Source organism: Anopheles arabiensis, chromosome X (assembly GCF_016920715.1).
Source record: "Anopheles arabiensis isolate DONGOLA chromosome X, AaraD3, whole genome shotgun sequence".
NCBI lineage: Eukaryota > Metazoa > Arthropoda > Insecta > Diptera > Culicidae > Anopheles > Anopheles arabiensis.
This window is the reverse complement of record NC_053519.1, coordinates 16617365-16641128: the sequence shown is the minus strand read 5'-3', so window position 1 is coordinate 16641128 and position 23764 is coordinate 16617365. Positions and strand designations below refer to the sequence as shown.

Sequence of the window (23764 nt, the reverse complement as noted above, 5' to 3'; positions counted from 1 at the left end):
GCTTGTCCAGTTTGCTCAGTCAACTGTAATTTTGTTTGCTGGAATAGAACATTTCGTCATCTATTGCGGAGACCACTTCTACACTCTAATTCTTTCACTCTAGCATTTCGCACTAACGGCTAGGTAATTATTATTTTTTCTGCCACTGTATTTCTCTTCCTTCTCTGTGGGCTTTTCCACCCAAAATCGCATACTATATGCCTATATCATGCTGTGCATCATAATGTACTTTTCCTATCCTATACGTGAAACAATTAACCATACTTCCTGATCTTACCGGCTTGAGCTTGGGGCCATTCGTCCCTGCCCGTTATCAGTCTGCGTCGTCTCTCTCACGTCTGCCTTTCCTCCTACAGCGGCTGCACGATCTGGTCGGCGACGACGGGTTTCGTCTGCTCGTTGCGCAGCTGCAGGACAAAGATCAGCTGCCGCAGCATCGGTGCCCACTGGGCGCACTTGCCGCCGTGATCACACACGATCGTGCGGTGCAGCACGTTCGCACGCACGTCGTCCTCATCGAGCAGGGCTGTGACGGGGGAGGGTCAACAAGCGGGTCGTAATTAGTAAACCTAAGCGTGGAATCAATAAATCAAACGAACTCACCAGCGGACAGGCGGTAAATCAGGGCTTCCAGCTGTTCCGGCAGCGTTCCCTTCGCCCACTGGTCGTACAGCAGATCGATACGCTTTTGCACATTCGCCCGGCGTGACTCCTCCAGCTGCTGCACGTACCCATCGAACACGGTCCGTATCTGGCCGATCATCTCCTCCCGCTCCGGCAAGCTGTCCTCGGCGGCGGGGGCGGCATTCTCCTCCTGCTTCTTGTCGGCTTTGGCACCACCAGCTCTCGGTTTGTGACTCGTCGGTATCGGGGGCGGATCGTTCCAGCCCGGATCGTGTGCTTTATGGACAAACGAAAAACAAAAAAAAAACAAACGGGTTCGCAAAAAAGGGATCGAATGAGCGATGGTGGCAAGAAAGGGTGTATTATAGGTCTATTCAATCTTACATTTCGTTGCACTACGATAGTTTTCGCCACTCATTGCTAATGGTCATCGTTTTTGGTTCGCTCGGATGCTTCGTCTTCGATCTCGTCCAAACATACAGCTCGCAGCTTGTGCTGTCAAATTGGTCCCGCACAGCTGTACTGATTACCCTCAAATTACCCATAAATAACCCGATAGCTAAATAAATAAAAAAAAACCTCTTATTACTGTTTGAGTTTAAATTTTTATGTGTTTACCGCTGCAATAAAGAAATACAATTTATTCTTTCCAAATTACCCAAATTACCCTAAATTATCTGAAAGGTATTTTTGTGGTATTATTTGTTTTTTTGTTGTTGTTTTGGAAGTGGTGTGTATGTGAACAGAACGTACCTACTAGTGATGGGTCATACAACTCCACTAGGGGATCGAACCGGAGTCAGGTTCGTCTGGGTCGCAATCGGTAGGTTCGGTAGGTGCATACGAGTTCAGTAAGATTAGTAAGTGTCAAGATGTATGCGCTTTAAACGAAATACATTGAACTAAAAAAGAAATTAAACAGATGTTATGCACCAGTCAAAAATTTGATCCGGTTTCGCAAGTGCCACAAATCCACCAAACGACCACTAAAGGGATTCTAAATGACTCAAGCTCTCAACCCAAACAGAATATAGAAATACTTCGTTTAGCAGACGGCAAACGACTCATACACTCTAAAAATAGCAAAATGCTGGTGGCGCTTCTGTTGGTGGGATACTCAACCAGTAAAGTTTCCTCAATTGGAGAACTTTCTCATTCCCTCTGTACTGTTGTATGGTTTCGCATTAAAGTTATGTATCGCTATGGCTAGAACGGCGATAGGATTGTTTAAATACTGAACATTAATGAAAACCAGCACCAGCAAGTGAAGCAAGTGAGATATGAGATATGAGTGAACACTGAAGCAAGTGAGATATGAGTAATGGTCGTTGGTGTCGGTACTCACGTATCTGACCACACGACCATTCATGTAGATTTTTACTCGGAAAGTTAGAAGGCTATATACGTCATGATTTTAGATTAAGCTTGTCGAAACACATTGCAAGAAAAGGATAGCAATATAATGATGAGTTGTAATACGCCATCTATTGATCAAACCAATGAAGCTGTGGAGCTTTCATTTTTTTTCTATGGATATTCAATTTTCCATTCGTTTAAGCTTAATCTGTGGCGCTTGGGGACGGTGCAGGTAGTCCCGACATACACGGTATTTCTTATACAGGCAGTCCCCGAGATACACGGTTAATGGGGACCGAAAACGGCAGCAAAATACCGCGTATCTCGAATTTCCGCGTAAGTCGAATCTCGTGATTTCCAGCCAAAATATCGCTAATTTTCGTGCAATTTTGCAAGTAGGGGATGATTTTAACCACTAAAATAATTATTTGATATGTTTCTACTGAATTGAACAGTTTAAAACCTTTCGAAATGGTATTTCACATTCGGTCAATACGGAAATTATTTGGTATTTCACAATTGATGTGTCAAATCAGTACAATTTGCTCAAAGAACTGTCAAATTTGAAAAACCGCGTATCTCCGAATCCGCGTATAAGAGGTACCGTGTATCTCGGGGACCGCCTGTACGGGGATTCGAAGATACGCGGTTTTCTAAATTTAACAGTTTTTCGAGCAAATTGTACTGTTTTGAAATTTGGGCTGTCAAATTAAGAAAACCGCTTATCTGCGAATCCGCACGATTCGAGAACCACGTAACTCGGGAACAGACTGTACAACAAATTTTCATAGGTGTTGGGTAGGTTTGCTACTAGAGATTAATATGTGTAAACAGGCATTAATGAACCTGTTGAACTCATGGTCGCATAAGAAAGAGAGAGAGAGAGAGAGAGAGAGAGAGAGAGAGAGAGAGAGAGAGAGAGGGGTGATGCGAGCGTGCGATAGTGAGAAGGAGATGGCCCAAAATCCATCTCTCCACCGCACAGCACAAAACACTGTTCGCGTCTCACTCGCACCGATTCGCGCACACCACAGCTGTCAAGCCTCTCAAGTGGGCGAGCCGATGGCAGTCGCGAAACCAAATTAAACATTCACAACACACACGCACACACGCGGCCTGGTGCAGCAAAACATCCGTCACCATTCTCAATGTTGCCTCCCGCTCGGCAGGGTGGTGATATGCTCGTGCCGTGAACGCCGTCCCCGTGTGTGTGCTGTGTTGCCGTGTGTGTACAGTGTGTACTTTGTTTTTCTATTCCCTCTTGCTCTCACTCTCGTGCTCGGTCGTAATCGTGCCTGTCGCGTGCAGTTTCCTGCTACAACACACACACACGCACGCTGTGAGTAGTTTTGTATTGTTTTGTTGTTGTTGTTGTTGTTGTGATTGCTGTTGTTGTTTGGTGTTTGGCAAATGTAACACACAAATCAATACACAAAGCCCGTCCCGCTCTTCCAATCCGTGTCCTTCGTCACAATGTTTACGCTATTGTTGTTGTTGTTGGTTTAATGTATTCATTTTTTTGCACACATTTGCCTCCCCCTTTTGCAGAAGCACCATCATCAGTGTGTGTGTGTGTGTGTGCGTGACAAAACCGCTGCAATCAATATTGTTGCTGTCAAGCGAGCAGCAACGGCCGGAGAGGGGCGGAGGCACCAAGCGGAGAGGCCACCACTTCCTGCTTTCTAGATGAATCATCTCTGCTGAAAGCGGAAATTCAGTGAGTGTGTGTGTGTGTGTTTGTGAGCGCGAGAGCCTCCGTGTGTCCATCGTATCAGGTCCGGTTGCAAGCAAATGGCGATGGAGGTGTTCCAGACCGAGACGCACTACATCTTCGTGCGGAAGGAGCGAAGCCTCTGGTGGAATCGATACTCGTCCGAGTTTCAGCTCAAGTGTGGTAGGTGGTGGTGGTGGTGGTGGGCCGCAGCATTTTTGTCCGTCTAATTTGCCGTTTGTTTGCCATTTTCGGGTGCAGGCTGGGATCTGTCCTCGGTGGACGACATTGAGTGTATCGGCGTGACGCACGGCATCGTCGGCACGATCGCGCTGCAGGGCGTGCTGGACCCGCACCTGATCGTGATCAAGGAGGTGGTGCCGGTCGGGGTGCTGTACGCGCCCCACTTGGTGTACAAGATCCGCAGCATTGCGGTGCTCGGGCCGGACGGGGCGGATACGGTGCTGCTCGGGTGCAGCAAGCACACCACCAGCCAGACGGTGAAGGTGGCGCCGGCGGGCGGTACGGCCGCACCCGAGGGCCACCCCTCGCCCGCCAAGGGCCGGCTGTTCGAGAGCTCCGCCCTGGTGAACAAGACGTGGGGTGCGGTCAAGAGTGCCGGCAGCACGATCCGCAACACGACCGAGAAGGCGGCCGCCATCGCGACCAGCCAGGTGAAGTCAACCGTCAGCCTGGTGGTGAAGGCGGACCCGGTGCGCATCGAGAAGCGCGTGCTGGACGAGCTGCACAAAATCTTCGACGAGACGGACAGCTTCTACTATAGTCCCAACTGTGATATTACGAACAACTTGCAGCGCCGGGGCGCCCCGCCCGACGACCGCTTCTACTGGAACCGGCCGATGCTGGCGGAGCTGCTGCGGGTGGTGAGCGAGCAGCCGGGGGGCGAGGACTGGGTGGTGCCGATCATCCAAGGGTTCGTGCAGGTGGAGCAGTGCGTGATCGGCAACGAGTGCTTCACGCTAGCGCTCGTGTCGCGCCGGTCGCGCAACCGGGCCGGCACGCGGTACAAGCGGCGCGGCGTCGACGAGCACGGCAACTGCGCGAACTACGTCGAGACGGAGCAGGTGCTGTCCCTGCGCCAGCACCAGATCTCGTTCACGCAGGTGCGCGGCTCGGTGCCGGTGTACTGGAGCCAGCCGGGGTACAAGTACCGGCCGCCGCCCCGCCTCGACCGGGACGAGCCGGAGACGCAGGCCGCATTCGAGCGGCACTTTGACGGCGAGCTGCAGATCTACCAGTCGATCTGCATCATCAACCTGGTGGAGCAGAGCGGCAAGGAGAAGATCATTGGCGACGCGTACGCGAACCACGTGCTCAAGTACAACTCGGACCGGCTGATCTACGTCACGTTCGACTTTCACGAGTACTGGTGAGTGGCGGGGTGGTTGTGGTTTCCTGCAATGCCAATGTGCTTTCGATCCTTAATTCTCTTTCTTTTTTTTTGCGCAGCCGTGGCATGCGGTTCGAGAACGTGTCGTCGCTGATCGAGTCGCTTGCGCCGGAAGCGGGCGCGATGGGTTTCCACTGGCGCGACACGAACGGCCCGATCTGCAACCAGAAGGGCGTGTTCCGCGTCAACTGCATGGACTGTCTCGACCGCACGAACGTGGTGCAGACGGCCATCGGCAAGGCGGTGCTCGAGTCGCAGCTCGTCAAGCTCGGTCTCGCCATGCCGTACTCGCAGCTGCCGGACGCGCTCAAGGCCCCGTTCATGGTGCTGTGGGCAAACAACGGCGACGTCATAAGCCGGCAGTACGCGGGCACCAATGCGCTCAAGGTTTGACCGGGCAGAGAGTGCCCAGAGCGAGCGCGTGTGTGCAGTGCTGCAAAATGTCATGAGCATCACGGAGATGCTCACCAATCGAAAGCAATAAGCATATCCGTGGTAGCTTGATGCTCATTGCTGATACTCAGTGAATGTGGGTCATGACATGTAGAACGCGAAATGTGAAACTCCAACTGACAAGCTAAGCTTAGTGCCGTCCGAGGCATAATCATGACTTTTTTGCTGGCTGTGTACAGTGGTGCCAAATGCCACTGGTTTCAGTCACCAAGACTCATGGCTGAAACGAAGCTCAAGTCAGCTCACATACACAACTGAGATGATCAGAGGTGAGACTCACACAGTTAGTGGATCAATCACATGTTTGATGACATTTTGTTTCGCACCCAACTCTTGGTCACTCGCTTTGATCACGACATTTTTTGTCGGCGATCATCACGACACGAAAACAAAGTGACAGACCAAGATTTGAGTGCTAAACGAAATGTCACCAAGCATGTGATGGTCGCAAGGACTGTTTGAGTCTCACCTCTGATCATCACAGAAGTGCTCGTGACGCTGACATGATTTTGTTTCAGCCGGAATTTGTCATGACTGTGTCAGTGTCACTTTGCAGAACTGATCACAGTAAAAAAAAGTCATGACATGACCAATCGTTTTGAGTATCACCTATGATTATCACAAATGAGTACGTGACGTTGACATGGATTTTGTTTCAGTCAGGATTTTTTTTATGACATTGACAATGACTTTTGCAGCACTGCAAGTGTGTATGTGTGGGTTTAATAATTAATTTTTCCCTTTTTTTGCCGACAGGGAGATTATACGCGCACGGGGGAGCGAAAAATTTCCGGCATCATGAAGGACGGCATGAACTCGGCTAATCGGTAAGTGTGTGTGTGTTGTAGGGCGGTCTCTGTTCCACCACACAGTCATAGAAAATTGCATTGGACAAAAAAAAAGAAGCAAGTCCACACGCAAAAAGGAATTGGTCGTTGGCGGACGGCACCAGTAGGTGCACCATCGGTTCCCAAAACTCGCCATCATCCTCCCCAACTCCTCCGCGCACGAACGACCCTAAGAGGAGGCAAGCGACTGTTGTCGGTTGACTGCACTTGCAACGCGTTTTTGTTTTCGATTTCCTTCGCATCATGTAACCGTACAAAAGCGTTTCCATTCGTTACTGTTTCTATCTTTTCTCCATTTTCTTTTTTTCCCTCAACACACACGCACACATACACAAATGCCCCCATTGTCCCATTGTCCATGTGTGTGTGTGTGTGTGTGTGTGTGTGTGTGTGTGTGTGTGTGTGGGTTTTAATGGGGGACTGGGATGGTAGCTACTACATTCAGCACTTCGCCGACACGTTCCGGCAGAGTTGCATTGATTTGCTGCAGGGGCAGCTGGCCCCGTCGGCCGGCCACATCCCGGAGGACGATGTGCGCGGCGCGGTCGTCGGCATTGCCGCGACCGCACTCAAACCGGCCGGCCCGCTGACGTACTACAACTATGGCCAGTGCGCGTCCGAGCATCTGCTGCTCGAGCAGGTCGTCCATAGTGCCAGGTGCGCGTACAATACTGCTCTCTAGTTTGGTTTTGTTTTGGTTTTGTTTTCGGAATTCATGCTTCGTTTGTGTTTTCCTTTCACTAATTAGGCAGCAGTGTGTGTGTCTGTGTGTGGTGGTCCGGTATTAATGTCTCTAGAGGGTTTTTTTTGTGCGCTCTCGTTACATTGTGTTAGCAAATTGGCGCAGTAGAAAATGAATAGTTTGCCAATTCAATCCCACTAAGCTTCTTCAAGTCTGATGGATGTGTTAAAAGTCGTGGTGTTTCGACATGCTAAAATTTTTCCATTTTTTACATTGTTCTTTGACCTTCTTATCCTTCGGATTAATAATGTTTCGATTTGCTTACTGAATGAGTTGTATTAATTTTATTGTTCGAGTGTAATAATCGAATGTGCGACTTGAAGGAAATACTAATAAGTGTTTGTTATGATTGTTATTAAAATCATAATTGAGTCTATGGTGTTGTTTTGCTAATATTTTATTAACTATACATACTCTATATAACTGTTTATCATGTGTAACACTCTTCGCACCACATCCATCCGCCTTTACGGCAGAATCGTTCACTGTAGTGATAGGAAAAATTATGTTTTGGTCGGAATTGATTCCGACTAGCTCCGATTTTTGTTTGGAATCGATTCCGAATTGTAAGTTCGGAATCAGTTTCTTGAATCAGCTCCGGAATCGGCTCCGGAATCGACTCCGGAATCGACTCTGAAATCTGCTCCGCAATCGACTCCGGAATAGGCTCCGGAATCGACCCTGGAATCGGCTCTGGAATCGACTCCGGAATCGACCCCGGAATTGACCCCGAAATCGGCTCGGAAATCGACACCGGACTCAGTTCCGGAATCGACTCCGGAATTTGTTCCGGAATCGACTCCAGAATTGGTTCCGGAGTCGACTCCGGAATCTGCTCCGGAATTGACTCCAAGATCGGCTCCAGAATTGGCTCCGGAACCATTAGTTCCAATTCCGACAATTTGTTCCGGAAACGACTCCGGAATCTGCTCCAAAATCTGCACCGAAATCGGCTTCGGTATCGACTGTACTGGATGCTCGTTCCCGTAGTTGATATGAAAGCCGCAAAGGATTCAAATGTACTTAAAAACGATCTATTTTCATGGAGATTCCAGAGCCGATTCTGATTCAGAAACCGGAGTCGATTCCGATTCCGCAACCGATTCCGCAGCCGATTCCGGAACCGATTCCGGAGCCGATTCCGGAACCGATTCCGGAGCCGATTCCGGAGCCGATTCCGGAGCCGATCCCAATTCTGAAATTGGAATCAATTTCGGGGACGAAATCGGAATCAGCTAGTTACGATTCCTAGGTCCCATCACTCCTTTACTGAAGTACGCGTATGCAATCTTTAAAATATCTAAATTAATGTTACGTCATGCGTTACGTAGTTAATGGATGTCGCTGTATTGGATAAAAAAGGTTTAAAAAATTTAAATCTAATAAAAAACGCATTGTCAACCTAGCACAGAGTTTGACCACATTTATCTTGAGACATGGATGTGCGTATCAAACACAGCACCGGAAGCTGCTACCCCCCCCCCCTTCCCTCACATTATCTACACCCCTCCCCACCATCCAAAACTATCACATTGTCGGTCAGCAATTAGGCTCATCTGCTCACTCATTATCTCTTTCCATCTTGTTCTCTTCTACACCACCACCACCCCCGTCCCCGTTGCAGCTACTATCTGGCCCGGTTTAAGGACACGTACCGGCAGGCCACGATCGATATGATGCTCGGCAACAACGTGTCGCCCGAGTCGGTGTCGGCGCTCGGCGGCACCCAGACCGCCGCCACGGACGAGACGGACGCGCTGGAGGGTGCGGAGCATGCGCGCCTGCTGGTCGAGGACTGCCGGCGGCTGCTGCTCGGCACGGCCCAGCTTCCGGTCGGTGCCTGGGGTCTCATCGATGCCGATCCAAGGTAAGGGCGCCACCACCATCACCAACACCAAACACCAAAAATGCCTTTCATGCGATGCCTTATTTGTGTGTGTGCTTAGAAGCCTGTATGTGTGTGTGTAGTAGTAGTAGTAGTAGCTGCGGTAGTGTTAAAAAAGCTAAACAATAATCGACCCACTTTTTGCGGCACAAAAACAAAAAAAAAAGCGTTTGCGTGTAAATGGCGCAATCTGCCAATTGGCGGTGGCAGCGTTGAATGTGTAATGCGAGTGATGAGTCATGCAAGTGCAGCTGTGTAGGGCCCCACTTCTTATCGCTCCATGCCGGCGCTGACGTCATTTGACCATGTGCCAGAATAGCAAACAGAGAGAGAGAGAGAACAAAAAAAACACAAAGAAAGCATCGATTGTTGTATCCCACGGCATGGTGACATCATGTGTTCCGCCGCACAGCGTCGCCCTTTGTTTGGGGCCTTGTTTTGTCATTAAGGGGGGGGGGGACTGGGGAAGCCCTCAGCCCGATAAACAGCCATACTTCTCTTACTTCCTCCCCCGAGGAACGATTACCTCAAGTATTAATCGTCGCTTCTCCATATAATACCATAGACGTAATAAAAAAAAAAGTAAAGCCGCTCCTGCATGTATGCAATCCGCTAGTAGTTAGTACACTTTTTGCGTTTATTGAAAGCTTTGCAGGCGTACAATAAAAAAGCACTATTTTGTGATTGATGTTATTACATATGAGTAACAACAGCAGAAGAAAAACTTTTCAAACTTGTAAAACCCGTGTTTGGTTGTTTTGTTTTCGCCTGCTGTGACACCCCTGCATACAAACGACCACACGCGATCCGAACGTTAATACTGTTTTCCTTCCTTCCCCGTTTTCGCCTTCCCCCCACCACAACAGTACCGGGGACCCGAGCGAGACGGAGGTGGACACGATCCTGATCCTGACCGACGACTGCTACATCGTGGCCGAGTACGACTCGCACCTGGACAAGATCGTGCGGTTCGAGAACGTGCCGCTCGCGAGCGTCACGCTGATCGAGCTCGGCCTGTTCCAGCACAGCAAGATGTTCCAGGGGCCGGCGGCCGCCCACCTGTGCGTCCGGCTGAACTACGCGGTCGACGGTGTGGACGGCTACTTTCACATGTTCCGCTCGCCCAACATCCGGTTCTTCAACAACGTGGCGGTGGTGATCCGCAAGCCGGAGGAGATCGCCGAATCGCTCACCGCGATCGTCGACCTGTTCCGCATCGCGCTGCAGAACTGCGGCCGGACGGAGGTGGCGTTCCAGTGCGGCGGCAGCCTGCAGCGGCGCAAGAGCCGCACGCTGCTGTCCGTGCCCGCCGGCATCCCGCGCAACCTGTCCGAGTCGCAGCTGGTGCAGATGGGCTCGAAAGCGTTCAGCAACATGGCGGGCCAGTTCTCCAAGATTGGCCAGTCGCTGAACGCGAGCAAGATTGGGCGCGCGGGCGGCGGCAGTAAGGGCAAGCCGGGCAAGGGCGGCGCGGACGATGCGGTCGCTGGGGGGGATGGGGCGGCAGCTCGGTCGGGTGGTCGGCGCGACGGCTCGAGCGGTTCGGTCAGCTCGTTCGGTGGCTCGGTGGGGGCCGGTGGTTCGACGGGCGGGCTGCGCCCCGGGTCGGCGTCGGCCGGCGGCAAGATGGAGCGCTCCAGCTCGGAGTCGGAGGAGGGAGCGTGCATGTACGAGCCGGAGGACGAGCTGGTCGAGCAGAACCCGCTGTACAACGAGAACGTGTTCCTGCCGTCGGTCGGCATCGTGATGGGAGGCGGAGGCGGAGGCGGCGGGGAGCAGGAGGGCGTCGGGCCGGCCAGCAGCAACGTGCTGGAGGAGCGGGACAGCATCGCCAAGATGTCGTCCGATCTGTCCACCATGTCGATCTCGTCCGTGACCGATCACATCAACATGCCGGTCGGCATGCTGGAGTGTGCGTCGCCGATACGGGTCAGCAGCCCCGCTCCGGAAATCTTCGTCGATGGGACGGCGAGCGGTGGCGACGGGGGCGGCGGCGGCGACGGTGGCCCGAACCGGCCGGGCCGCAACACGATGAGCCTGAACCTGCAGGCACCGGCGGGCGGAGGTGGTGGTGGTGGTGGTGGCAGCGACAATGCGCTGCGCCAGCTGAAGAAGCTGACCAGCCCGCTGTCCAACATTGGCAAGGGTTTGCAGACGCTCGGCGCAAACCTCGATCCGCGCAAGATTACCGTCAAGGTGAGTCGAACTGAATCGCTAATCAGTCGGAATCAAATCTTCAACAATTCATGAATGGTACGACACACCTTTGGAGAACCCATTAAGATCTCAAGCTTCTGGTTTAGGACTCGGTTCGTGACTCTTATTTCAGATTCATGAAGTAAATGTAGATAAACAAGAATGAATCAGAAAGAGTCGTGAATTCGTTCGTGATTCGAATGACTGTTGACTTCCAGGTTCATGTGGCAATTGCAGATGACACTGAATCAAGATTCGCTTCGTGACATTAACGACTCTTACTTAGGTGTAATGTGGTAGTACATGCAGAAAATTGATGCTGGATCTGAGAAAGTGTTGAATCTTGGCAAATAAATCCTTAAAGAGACAAATGGTTATCCAAAACTTCTTGGTGGGAGATCGGAATAGGAACAACTTGATTACGATGTCGTGCTCAGAATCAACTCTGGAGCCGATTTCGATTCCGCAGCAGATTCCGGAGCCAATTCCAAAGGTGATTCCAGACTCGGAATCGTAATCGGCTCCAGTATCAGAAGTGGTACTGGATTCAGATAATTAGAAGAATTAGATTCAGATTTGGAACCGAGAAATCTGAAGTTTCAGAAGCGAAATAGTCCCAGAATATCAATAAGTATAGGTCGAGGCGTGGTAGGCCCAAATTGAGGTGGCAAGATGGCGTGGAGGCGTCCGCCATTAACGGCCGGGATAACGGATTGGCAGACGAAGGCGCGAGACTGTGAGCGGTTTCGGACACTCCTGAGGCAGGCCAAGACCGCAAAGCGGTTTTAGCGCCGGACAAGACAGGTCGTTTACTAGTAATTTTAGATTCTTTGCGGCTATCAATACAATCATCAGAAAATGCCTAAGATATCGAAATCGACTCCAATTCCAGTGCCAATTCTGATTTCGGTGCCGATTATGAAATCGGGACCAATTCCGATTCCGGAGCCGATTCTAATTTTGGAAACTGATTGCGGATTGCGGAATCGATTCCAGAATTCTCCGGAGCTAGCCGGAAATGATTTCGGCGAAATCTTTTTCTTTCCCGTCACTACTCCAATGACTCCTATTTACCAGAATCATGAGCCCAAAGAATGGATCTTTGATGTGAATCAATATGTTGGAATCAAACTTCAATGATTCATGAGACGAGACGCACCGTTCGAGAGCTCATCAGTACTCCAAAGGGTCTCAAGATTCTGGTTCTTGCATTTGAAACACGAATCTGCAATAAGAATCACTCGAGTCCCTAATCGAATCTTGGTTCGTTTAGTGTCTCCAATGATTCTTACTTCAGGTTCGTGAAGTAAATTAGGATGCTACAGAGTAAATCTGTGATATAAATAAATCAGAACTCAACATCTAACCTCACTATCTCAATTATTTTTGTTCCACAGAGCCCCGTCGCGCCAGTAAGAAGCACCAGTGCCGCGTTTGCCGAGATCAAGCAGCTGGAGGAAAAGTGGGAAAAGGCTAGCTGCCGCACCAAGCTGATTGCGCTGTAAAGCGACGTACGCCCAGCCCAGTGCTTGACTTTACCTTTCCTCGGTCTCATGGCCACTAGTTGCGCACCTACCTTGCCGGTCCGTAGTTAAGTTAGAACGTGAAGCCATGCTGCTGCGAAACACACCCTCACAAAAAAACACAACGACTCGTTGGCTTGTGGTTTTAGTTGTTGTTGCTGTTGCAAGTATTAGTAGCAGATTGAAATCGAAAACAAAAATACAACGTTTTGGACCAATTCCACTAATAGCATGCAGGAACATAACCCGCCCAAACGACGCCGCGATGCGGAATCTTATAAAACGAAGCAGAGATCATCCTCATCGATCAAGCAGATGTCGAAGCGTTTTGCTCAGTTTTGATCATTAATTCGGAGGCTGCACAAACGTAACCTTTTCTCATTCATGCGCTATTAGCAAGCACGCTCTGGTTGCCCAAGGCTTAAATATAGAGCCCCGATTGCCCGATGCCAAAGCTCGGTTCTTATAGCCCGCGGTGCACGATCGCAACAAGAAAGCAAAAAAAACGAAAGAAGAAGAAGAAGAAGAAAAAATCCAGGAAAAATTGCAACACGCACAGGACAGAACAACAAACAAACAAAACAAACGCTTCAGTATGTAATAATTGTCGGCAGTATTGTTATTTATCGATTAGTCAAATGGTTCGTACCCACGTATGTGTGTGTGTGTGCGTATAGGCATTATAGAAGCAAATCCGTGCTCCGAGCCGTTCCAAACCAAATACCGCGAGCAGGGCGGAGCAGTTGTAGGGCGATAACCGTACGTTTAAACCAGAAATACCAAAGTCAATTATGTATAGCGTATGTACCGCGGGTGGAGTGTGGTATGCGCAGAGGGTGTACTAAGATGCAGGCCACTCACACACACACACACACACACATGCACACACATGCACATGCATAAAGTAATCTATCCGTAGCCGCGGCACGCTGCGTAGTGTCGGCCGCCTTCGTTTTGCGCTTTGGATCCGTAGTTGCCGATTTAAGGGAAATAGCATTCCGGCCGGCCCCTCCAAGTAGGGCAGCCAGGCATGAGTAGCTAGTAGAAGAGGAGATAGTCCTGGAAACGCTAAGAAAACCAAACAAACAAACAAACAAACAAACAAAACATGAAAACCCTTTGTAGCAAACCGTTACATCGATAGGGATGGCCCGAGGGCCAGTGTAGGAGATAATAGCAGTCTAAGTAGTTGAAATCATATCGCTTACCGATATCTATACATATAAATATACACATATAGGGCGTAGCGAGTACGTTGCCTCGACAGTATGACACTATCCATTCCCGGTTCCGTTGCGCTGCCGTTCCGTTGCGCGACGTATTATTGTTTTGCTTGCTCCGGGGTCTGCACCCCCGGGTATGTTTTTAAGGACGCGTTTTCCAGTTACCGCAACGGCGTTGTGGTTGCTGTTTAACTGACGCCATCAGCTGGGTAGTGCCTTCACGGCCCGGTCCCGGCTGCTGCTTTAGTGCTTGTTGGAAACGTGGAACCGTACGCTTGCCGCGATATATATTGTCTACCTTAGTGAAGCTACAGCTTGTACGAACAGCAGGGACACTTGCAATATTAGAAGTTTGGCCTTCGGTTTACCACAAAAAAAAAAAACAACAAAACAATGGGACAGGTTTGCAGGTTGTGTGTCCACTCAGTTGCAGTTGCAGTAAAGAATAATTACTAAATAAACGTTTTTTGCTTACAGTACGCATTCAATACCAGCGGTGTTTATTCGTGTAACTGATTTTTCGTGTTGTTGTTGCTGACAATCAGTAGTGACAATATAAAAAATATAAATCACACAATCAACTACTACTTTCCACAAAAAATAACGATTCACTAGTCATAGGCCTACGCGAGGAATTCTGATTCTGATTCTGATCTGTAGTTGTCTCGTATGAACTAGTTAGGCTTAAGGGTTTTTCGATATTTCAGAGCTTAGCGGAAATGTTGCTGAATCCACTGATAGAATTATGAACTACAGTGGAACTCCGCATGAAGAGTTTAATCCGTTTGAGTGACTCACTCGTTCTAGGTATAACTCGTAATGCACGGACTCGTTTATACCACGGATGAGATTTGCAAAGGTTACTACTAATTTCATTGACATCTAATCTACAGCACTTCTTAGTCTACTACACCGTCCTCAGTCCCTTACGGCTCATTCTCTTCCTCAATGACTGTACTTCTATCCTTCCTGGTAACGGCTTCCTGCTATACGCAGATGACGTTAAAGTTTTTCTTCCTGTATCTCTCACGCATACAGTCTCTGTGATGCCTTCTGTTAAAGTTTTTCTTCCTGTATCTCTCACGCATACAGTCTCTGTGATGCCCCTATTCCCCGTGTGTCTTTGTCTAATGATCTTGACGTCTTGTTTGATCCGAGACTCTCTATCAAAGAGTATACGGACTATGTCATCAATAAGGTCAAAAAATGGCTTGGTTGTATACGTCGTATGTCTACTGAAAATTGCGATCCTTTCTGTGCTATTTTTTGCTGTTATTATGTGTTACATTTACTGGGTCCGTTCTGTATAAGAAAATGCCTGTATTATCTGGTCTATGGTATCTAGTCTCCTGTCCAAGTATCTGTGGTTTAAAAGATTGAGAGGATTCAAAGACGATTTACAAAGATTGTATTTCGTAGGTCGCTGCGTCATCACTCTATTCTCCTTCCTTCGTATGACGATAGATGCGCTCTATTAGGCCTAGCTAAGTTGGAGCACCGCCTCTCGGTAGCTCTGGCTGCCCTTCTATCTCTTTTGACCAAGTCCAATTGTATGTTCCTTGTCATACCTTACGTTATTGTTTTCGTCTCTCTCTCTCTATTTAATTTGGCCTGCTTACGTCCCTGGCTGTAGCCTCCCATCCATTTGAACACCTGATTTCCGACAGATCTCGCTTCACCTGATCCAACCATCGCGACTGCTGTGTTCCCTTGCGCCTTATACCGAACTGGGGATTGCTGTCGAACACCTTCTTGGTTCGGCATCCTCATGATATGCCCCAGTCATTGTATTCTGCCAGCCTTGGCCACACCGCCAAAGATGGTCCGGAGGATGCGTCGCTCAAACACGCCCAGAGCGTTTGCATCCTCCGCTCGGATGGTCCAGGACTCGTGTCCGTAGAGGATCACCGGTCGAATCAATGTGCGATATATCTCACATTTCGTGCGGGCTTCGAAGTCTTCTGGATCTCAGAATTCGGCGAAGCTCTTAGTAGGCACGATTCCCCTGCACAATGAGTGACCGGATATGGCTGGTTAGCAGAACTCCTTTACCATCTCGAGATTGTGGGTCTCGGACAAGCAAGGACTTCGTCTTTGTCGCTTTGATTCGTCTCACGCACCTTCGCTGTTGTCCTGCCGATGATGTCGATGTCATCCGCGTCAAAGCCAAGAAATTGGAGAGACCGGTAGAATATCGTGCCACGGATGTCGTTGTCTAGCCCCTCGCTTGTAATGACACCTTCCAAGACGATATTGCAGAGCAGACTGTTATTGAATAGCAGCAGAGTCCATCACCTTGCCTCAGATCCCTGTGAGATTCGAATGATTGGGACATCAAGTTCGATACTCTCACCTTGTACTGCAAACCGTTCATGGTGGGCTCTAACAGCCGGATCAACTTCCCAGAGGAGTGGTACCGCTGCATGATGTTCCATAGCCAATCATTCCGGTCTATGGTGTTGTAGGCCGCCTTTAAGTCGATAAACAGGTAATGTGTAGGGATCTGGCAGTCTCGGAACATCTGGAGGAAGTAAGTAAGCCAAAGAGTAAAAATTTGGTCGGTGGTGGATTTGCCCCAAACAAACCCAACTTGGTAGCTGCAGCTGCCTCAGATCTATTCGATTTCAACCTATCTCTTCCAGTCTTCCGATCCTGTCTTCGCTTCCTTTTATATATCATAATCTCCCTTCTCCTCTTTTCGTCAATTTATTACTTTTGTATTATTGTATGCTTTAGCTAGTGAGCACTATTGACGTTATAAATTTCATTTTTATTTAATCCATTCGATCCAAAAAGACATGGTATAAGCATTTTTGGTTGAAACGATATTCGACTTGCGCGGAACCATATCGCAGAAACTGCGTAGCTTTCAAAGATCTTGTATAGTAACTAAAAATGAGCTACATTTAAACCTGCCCGTACTTCATTGCTATTTCCTTCCTCAGACAAAGCAAAAAATAAACAACTCCGATCACTAATAGTGATTCGTTATTTATGATTGTAGTCAATCTCTTGCAAGATTCTGCCCGCTTGAAAGTAGCTGGAGTGAGCTGAACATCATCATCCCTCTCGACCCGAACTCCTCCATTTATCCCTTCTCAATGCCGCTCACACACACCTGCTCGCTAGACACTGGTGGTTCGTAACGCCACTTAAGAAAGGGAAAGGGGTTTTTTTGGTACATCGATTGGGCCCATTTGTCGCACTCCCCTGTTCGCCCTATTTGCGGTACACATCAAGGGCCGGGCGCTGGTCAGTGCTTTTATGATGTCTCCTAAATCTCGCCACCCTTTGCTGATTTTTTTGCTTTCTTCTCGTTCCTCACCAAACACCGACGACTCTTTTCAGATCGTCCAGAGTGCCTGACGGAGTCAGTCGAGGGGAAAGAAGTTTGCCAGCAGAAGAGCACATTATTGTTTAAATGGCAGCTCGGAACCTCCACCCGCACACCTACCCGTTCCGTGTGTTTTCTTACGCTTTATTGGGAATGTAAATTTCCCAAACGAACGAAACGGAACGATTGTCTTCGACAGTGTGCTGGTGATGCTGCGCGAACGATACCGGACAGTCGGGGAGTGGAGTGGCTTTTTTCTTCTGTTTTCTGTTGCTTGCGACGAGCCAGCCTTTTTAGATTGACATTCGATTGATAGGATTAGCGGAGGCTGGGCCCTATAAAAGCAGACACTTTCTGGCCTAACCATCAGCCCCCCACACACACCTCAGAGGGCGCTCGCATTAGCATCCGGTCAAAGCTCAAACCGTCAACTCCGAGGGGCAGGGAGGCGTCAACTCCAGCCGTCTTAAAACCATAAACAAAGCGAAATAAAAACGTGCAATGTCTTGCAGCCGGGAGCAAAGCAGGCAGGCATGGGGAACTGCGGCAAGATAATAGAGATCTCTCGCACTCACATCGCGCATGCCGCAGCCTCCGTTGTGCTTCCGCTGTGGAAAATGTCCTCTTGAGTGGTTTTCGCCCAAGCTTGGCGCCCTTCCCCCTTCCAATGGTTTTGGGAACAATTTGGCAAAGCGTTTTTGGGCCACGGTTGAGCAACGGTGGGCCGCAGCGGGTGAAAGTATAATAACAAATTGGATTTGTAAGCCAGCCGCTGCCGCCTGCCCTCGGAGGGTTCCCGCATCCCCGACCCCCGAGGTCTTTGGCACGGCTGTACGTGTGTGAGTGTGAATGTGTGAAGGATGACAATCTACAGCAATTTGTGATTGTGATTTCATTTCCGAGATAGGGGAGGAACGCAAGACACACACACACACTCATACACCCTCCCATGCCCTGCCCTATTACCCATTAGGAATTTGGGAAGATTGGGTCGGCCATCACAAAAAAGATTGTGAGAGAGGACGAGGGACAGGATTTAGTGAGAAAAAAAGGAGCTCACCCCGAGAAGAAGAAGAAGAAAAGGAAGTAGCTCGGAGGGCAGCGACCAAGCAGGCAGAGAGAAAAAAAAAGAAAAGACCCTAGAGAAATGGTGTGAGATTAATTTTCCGGACGACTTAACTTTTTTATTCCTCGCTGCCAGGGCGGGCCTGCCGGACCGCGCGGGACCGATTTCCTCGGGCGGACGGGTGGAAGCATTTCTCGGTAAGCCTACCCTGAGCCCCGTGTAGTAAACCCCGGGAAGGTGTGTTTGGAGAGGAAGACGGGGTTTTTAGGAGCATTTAAATGGATTGGACGGTCTCCTCCCCCTGCGGGCACTTTTCTGCATGCGCGCCAACCAATTCTCACCGTCTCACAACGGCCTGGGAGAGCGCCGGTGGGCAGACCTTCCTCGCGCCAAGGTGCCGGGAAGCACTTCAGATGTTTGGCAAATGTTTTGCCACATGTTCCTGCTGCTTGCTCCAAATTAACCCGAAAACGCTTTGAGTGTGTATGTGCTGGGCAGGTGAGTGGCAGGGGTGTTGATGTTCGCCAGACAGCATGCAACCGCAAAACTGTCTGTCGCCTAATACGGTCGCCGGCGGAATTGGAATTCGATTTTGATCGAGCGACAAGAGCTCAACCCGCGCCGTTGGTAAAGGAGATTGGTAAACTGCCAGCCTGTGGGGTTGGGAGGTTTTGTACGTCCCGAGAGGTGGGTGGCATACATTGAGAAGAATGGGGGCGGTGGTAGCATTAAAAACATCTGGGATCATAGAACCAGGTTAATTTGATTTACCTTTATTTTCCCCCAGAATTGGAAGCAAATGCATGCTTTATCTACTCAGCACCCAAAGTGCCTCAATGTGCTACTCTTAAGGTTTAGGTAGTAGGTGAAGATGGCACAACAATGTTGAGAATCACGATCCTGCCAGTAACGTAAACTGGAATTTTAAAGGAAATTCGCAAATCGCTTCGAAGCGAACATTTGGAAGGTTTATTTTGCTAGTTGTCGTCTAGGGGACCTGGAAGATTCTTTAGATATTCGTTTGGCGGACGGATCTGAGGAGTAAGGCTACTATTGCAGTCTCTCTCTCTCATATATTTCAAAGTCCTATTCTCTGTAGAAGGTCATACAATAGGACAGAAGCCGGAATTTCAACAAAACGGGGAAAACCGGAGCATGAGAGCTAAAAACAGGTCTAGTCTTTTCAAGGTGAGAGCTCGGAGCCTTATCTGCGGGTCTGTGTGTGTACTTCACTGCTTTGCAAAGGCTGATTGAGAATTTAATGAAAGCCCTTAGGCAAGATAAACACAATTATTGTACCATTCAAAATGTTGAGTTTACCTATTTCATCCACATCCTGCTACATTATGTCTTGCAAATTAGCTACATCCATGGATGACGCCTAGAGATGACAATAATCAATTATAATCAATAAATAAGTCTAAATATTGAAATCTATCATAGATGAATCTTTGAGACTTTTTCCAAATACACTAGGTTCTCCTGCATTGGAAGGTAGTTCTCTAGAGCAAGCCGTTGATACCAGTGGATCGGGCCATATGCATGTCGCAGTTAAGTCCGGATCAGTGGTGTGCCAGATCCATTATTTGGTTCTTGGTGAGCTATGTAAAGGATGTTAGGAAATACCATTCTATTCAAAGGAATTAGACTCGTTTTTTTTCTTGTTGGAACTATGTAGGTTGTTTTGGGTGTGGGTGTATGATACCATCAGATTTTTTTAATTCCTTCAAAACTACGGTAGATTAATACTATCGCAAGATACTTCCATCCTTCTCAACTCTATGTTTGAGTAAAAGGCGAGACTTATCATCATCATTATCATCATGAACCTTTAGCTTATACAGATATCCAAGTAGTATTAAGTATCCAAGTATAAAGTATTTGTCGGAAATCGGGTGTCTACATGGATGGGAGGCTGCAGCCAGGGACCAAGCATCCTGGAGAATTGTTGTTGACCGGGCCATGTCACATCGACGTGCTCTATTGTGAGCAGGCCAACAAGAGAGAGAGAGAGAGATGAAGTATCCAAGAAACCATGGAAAAAAACCTTCCATCCTTTTACCAATATTTGTGTAAACTGCCATGCAAAATATCGTTTTAGAGAATTTAGGCTGTCAAACTCGTACGACTTAACAACATGCCCGTCATGGGTTCAATCCCCAAATAGACCGCGCCGCCATACGTAGGACTGACTATCCTGCTATGGGGGGGAATCAATTAGTCACTGAAAGCCAAGCCCACAAGTGGGTACAGGCAGGCCTTGACCGACATCGGTTGTTGAGCCAAATAAGAAGAAGAAGGCTGTCAAATCGCAGGTGTAGCTTACACATAGAATATTCGACTTAGGGAGATATTCATCTTGAAGAGGCATAACAGGATCGTCAACATTTTTATCTTAATGAAACAATTCATTTTGAAGGGACTACATCTCAGAAAGATTTCACTGTAGCCCATAAAAAAACAGTTTGTGTTAAATGTGTTAAAGGTTAAATTCCTATATATAATATTGAAAATCCAAACTAACTTGCTCTAACTCAGGGAGCTCATGTGCGAGTGTAGAGCTACATTAAGCGTGCGGAGCTAGAGTGAGAGTTTGAAGCTAGATTGCGCTAGCGGAGGTACATGTCAGTGCTACGGTGAGTGTGTGGAGCTATATGGAGTGTGTGAATATTGTATTCAGAGTCCCAAACGACGCTAAATGGAGCCTTCGCGTTTGAAGGCGTCCTACCATCTTTTTTAGCTTGATGTTAGGAGCAGGAGTATAGATGTTCTCCGCAAAATTGAGAAAGAGAAAACCATGCCCACTAGTGCCAAAGTTCTTGTGCCGGAGGTCTGGAGAGTTTTCTGTTGCGTTGCACTACTGACCGGATCATGTCCAATTAAAAAACGATGCATCAATTCGTGATGTGTCCTATTCCGTTCAACGCATCCATGTTGTTTTAATTAAAATACGACAACCACACACAAACATACACAACTACACAGACAGAGACAAAACCGCATTTAACGCCTCTGTTTGTGGAGGAAACAAAGGGCCGGGAATATAATCTCCGCACCTGTTTCGGCTCATCTTTTATTTATCATTGAATACACAGCACATGCACCGGAGGCATCGCACACAGCCAAACACATGCACACACACACGTACATATAGGACGTATACCAGGATGGCTATCGATTATCAATGCCGCTCAACATTGCGTGTAATTAGTGAAGGGGCCGGTTGGCGCAGAGATACCGTGCAAGCCCGCGCCGAAGCAGGAAGCGGTGACTGGAAGGGAAACGGGGGATAATGAGCCCCCGAGTGTATGTGTGTGTGTATGTGTGCGTGACTGCATTTCAGTAAATTCGCTAATTTTCCTCGCAAATGATGTATTGATAATCGGTTTCTCAAATATTTATCCGTTAATTACCAATCATTTGCCTCCCGCGCCCGCCCGAGCACCAGCCGGATCCCTCCGTCCGTCTCTGCAAATGCAGCATTAAAGACCACCCCCTGCCCCTATACAAAATGCATCAGTTTTCAAAGTGTGGAAGGGGGTGGATGAAGAAAAAATGGAGGACAGTAATTACAACGCGCCACTCCGTTGGTCGTCGTTAATCCCCGCTGGAGTGCTCGCCGGAGTACTCGCTCGCTGTGAAGCGATGGGTGTGCAGGATGAGGGGAGGGGTGGGGAGTTTTGCAGAAGATTTCTTCCCATCCGTTCTTTACGAGCCGTTTGAAAGGACCGACCCGTGGCGGAAAAGCGGCAAGCCAATTATCGGTTAATTTCCATCCGACCGCACACATATCTCTGGGGCCGCCCGGAGCGCACACTTATTACGCGCCGCAACTGCAGGTATGTTGTCAATGGTGCGTTTGGAATCAATCAAACGAAAGGGGAATGGTTTTCGATACAATCCCAACCAGTGCTGGGGGTCAGCGACGGCCAAGGCACCGGAGCCGGCAGCACTTAATCACTATAACGCCCAAACGACACGGGGCAGGACACGTTCCACAGAACCAGGGACATTGCAGCGCGAAGTGGGAGTGCGTTCGTTTGGTGCTTAGCTACGGTGGCTCATCAGCAGCAGTCGCAACCGAATCCGGCCGGTCCGTGACGGGGAACTGACGCGGCAAAATTGAGTTGTCAGCGTGGCGAGCCCATTTGCCAAGGGACCAAGGAGCATAATTGATCCGCCACGCTCAAGCTGTCGTGTCGGTGGCGTCGTTGTTTTACACGCAGGCTCTGGCTGGCGCGCAACGAGCTTTTGGCCCGCATTTGCACCTTTCTAAATGGCTAGGCTGATCTCTTTATTGGTGGCAATTCGGCACACTCTGCGTTGCGTTGCGAATGGCTTCCGTTCCCGCCAGTGCCAGTGGTACGGATGGATGGAGGGGGGGATCGGAGGCAATGTACCGAGGGGTAATGCACTGTTAGGGAGAGGGGTGAGTTTGAACAAATTGGGTACAAAGAAACTGTAATTGTAAATTGATGTAGTCTACGACGAGGGACGAATCATCCATAAAGTACGTAACGCTCGTGACGTAGTGAGGCCTTGCTTCTAGCGTTATTTTGAGTTGCATTGGGGCAGCAGGTTGGAGTTCCTAGCAGTGGTCGCTTCTTCTTCTTTTTGGACATCACAACAGGTGGGTTCGAAGATACGCGATTTTCTTAATTTGACAGCTCATGCGTACAAGTACGAGTACAGTTTTCTCCAGAATTATTAAAGGGAAAAATATATTAAACCGCTTTAAAGCCAGACATGTTTTTTTTGCACGAACTATTCCAAGTGACATTTTCGAGCAGATTGTTAGCGTTTTTCGAGTTGCTGGAAGCTTAAAGAGCAGGCTTAAAACTGGCTTAAAGAGCAAGCGATATTGCAGAGTTTAAGCTTATTATAACAGTTGAAACGTCAGAGTAAAGCGTTTTTTCTGGTGCCATTTTGAGAATTGTCATCACGTTGTGCAAAAGCTACCGGCCCAAAACAAAACATGTGTACTTTTCAATCCGTATCAAACAAAATGTTTATTATAAAACACTCTTTCGCGTTGTTTTGTTATTTTTCCTGCGTTTCTCCGCTATTCTGATACTCCTGGATAGATCGTGTATTTCTTCTTACTAAGTGTTTTGGTTGTTGAACACCGAGGACGAAACTGCCAGCTTCTTGTTTGTCCGGCTTCTACCGAAGTTCTGACATAAACATCAACGCTTCAACACATCGTTGTTCACTCACACATCCATGTTTTCAAGCGTTTGTATGAGGCAATGGGTTAAATCGAGCTGTTCACAAGGAGTTTAAGCTAAAAATGTAGAACAGTTGTCACCTGGGGTATGACGATGAGTTATACAAACGCATTTAATTTAATGAATAACACTCAATAATGTAATATATTTTAGCTAAAAACAGC

General features: G+C 48.5%; 2 protein-coding genes across 4 annotated transcripts; one reads left to right on the top strand and one right to left on the bottom strand.

The window, feature by feature from the left end:
* Positions 1-127: 127 nt before the first annotated feature.
* LOC120905954 lies at positions 128-1136 on the bottom strand. The gene is made up of 3 exons (XM_040317315.1): positions 1009-1136; positions 604-900; positions 128-526 (listed from the first exon to the last, which is right to left on the bottom strand). The coding sequence occupies exons 1-3, from the start codon at positions 1040-1042 to the stop codon at positions 351-353; spliced, it is 507 nt and encodes a 168-aa protein (XP_040173249.1). The 5' UTR covers positions 1043-1136; the 3' UTR covers positions 128-350.
* A 1877-nt stretch (positions 1137-3013) lies between these two features.
* LOC120905893 (phosphatidylinositide phosphatase SAC2) lies at positions 3014-14465 on the top strand. 3 transcript variants are annotated; one of them, XM_040317194.1, is made up of 9 exons: positions 3015-3319; positions 3529-3874; positions 3953-5081; positions 5162-5489; positions 6312-6382; positions 6836-7060; positions 8770-9012; positions 9897-11226; positions 12624-14465. In XM_040317194.1, the coding sequence occupies exons 2-9, from the start codon at positions 3772-3774 to the stop codon at positions 12729-12731; spliced, it is 3537 nt and encodes a 1178-aa protein (XP_040173128.1). In that variant the 5' UTR covers positions 3015-3319; positions 3529-3771; the 3' UTR covers positions 12732-14465. The 3 variants fall into 3 exon arrangements, with proteins under 3 accessions (XP_040173130.1, XP_040173128.1, XP_040173129.1); XM_040317196.1 differs by lacking the exon at positions 8770-9012 and having other exon boundaries at positions 3014-3319; XM_040317195.1 differs by lacking the exon at positions 6836-7060 and having other exon boundaries at positions 3017-3319.
* The last annotated feature ends 9299 nt before the right edge of the window (positions 14466-23764 follow it).

Coding starts and splice junctions, on each gene's coding strand:
- LOC120905893 (XM_040317194.1), top strand. CDS start 3,772: ATGGCGATGGAGGTGTTCCAGACCGAGACGCACTACATCTTCGTGCGG. Junction 3,875..3,952: donor CGAGTTTCAGCTCAAGTGTG/GTAGGTGGTGGT, acceptor TTTCGGGTGCAG/GCTGGGATCTGTCCTCGGTG. Junction 6,383..6,835: donor GGCATGAACTCGGCTAATCG/GTAAGTGTGTGT, acceptor CTGGGATGGTAG/CTACTACATTCAGCACTTCG.
- LOC120905954 (XM_040317315.1), bottom strand. CDS start 1,042: ATGAGTGGCGAAAACTATCGTAGTGCAACGAAAT. Junction 901..1,008: donor CTATCGTAGTGCAACGAAAT/GTAAGATTGAAT, acceptor TTGTCCATAAAG/CACACGATCCGGGCTGGAAC. Junction 527..603: donor GATTTACCGCCTGTCCGCTG/GTGAGTTCGTTT, acceptor CCCCCGTCACAG/CCCTGCTCGATGAGGACGAC.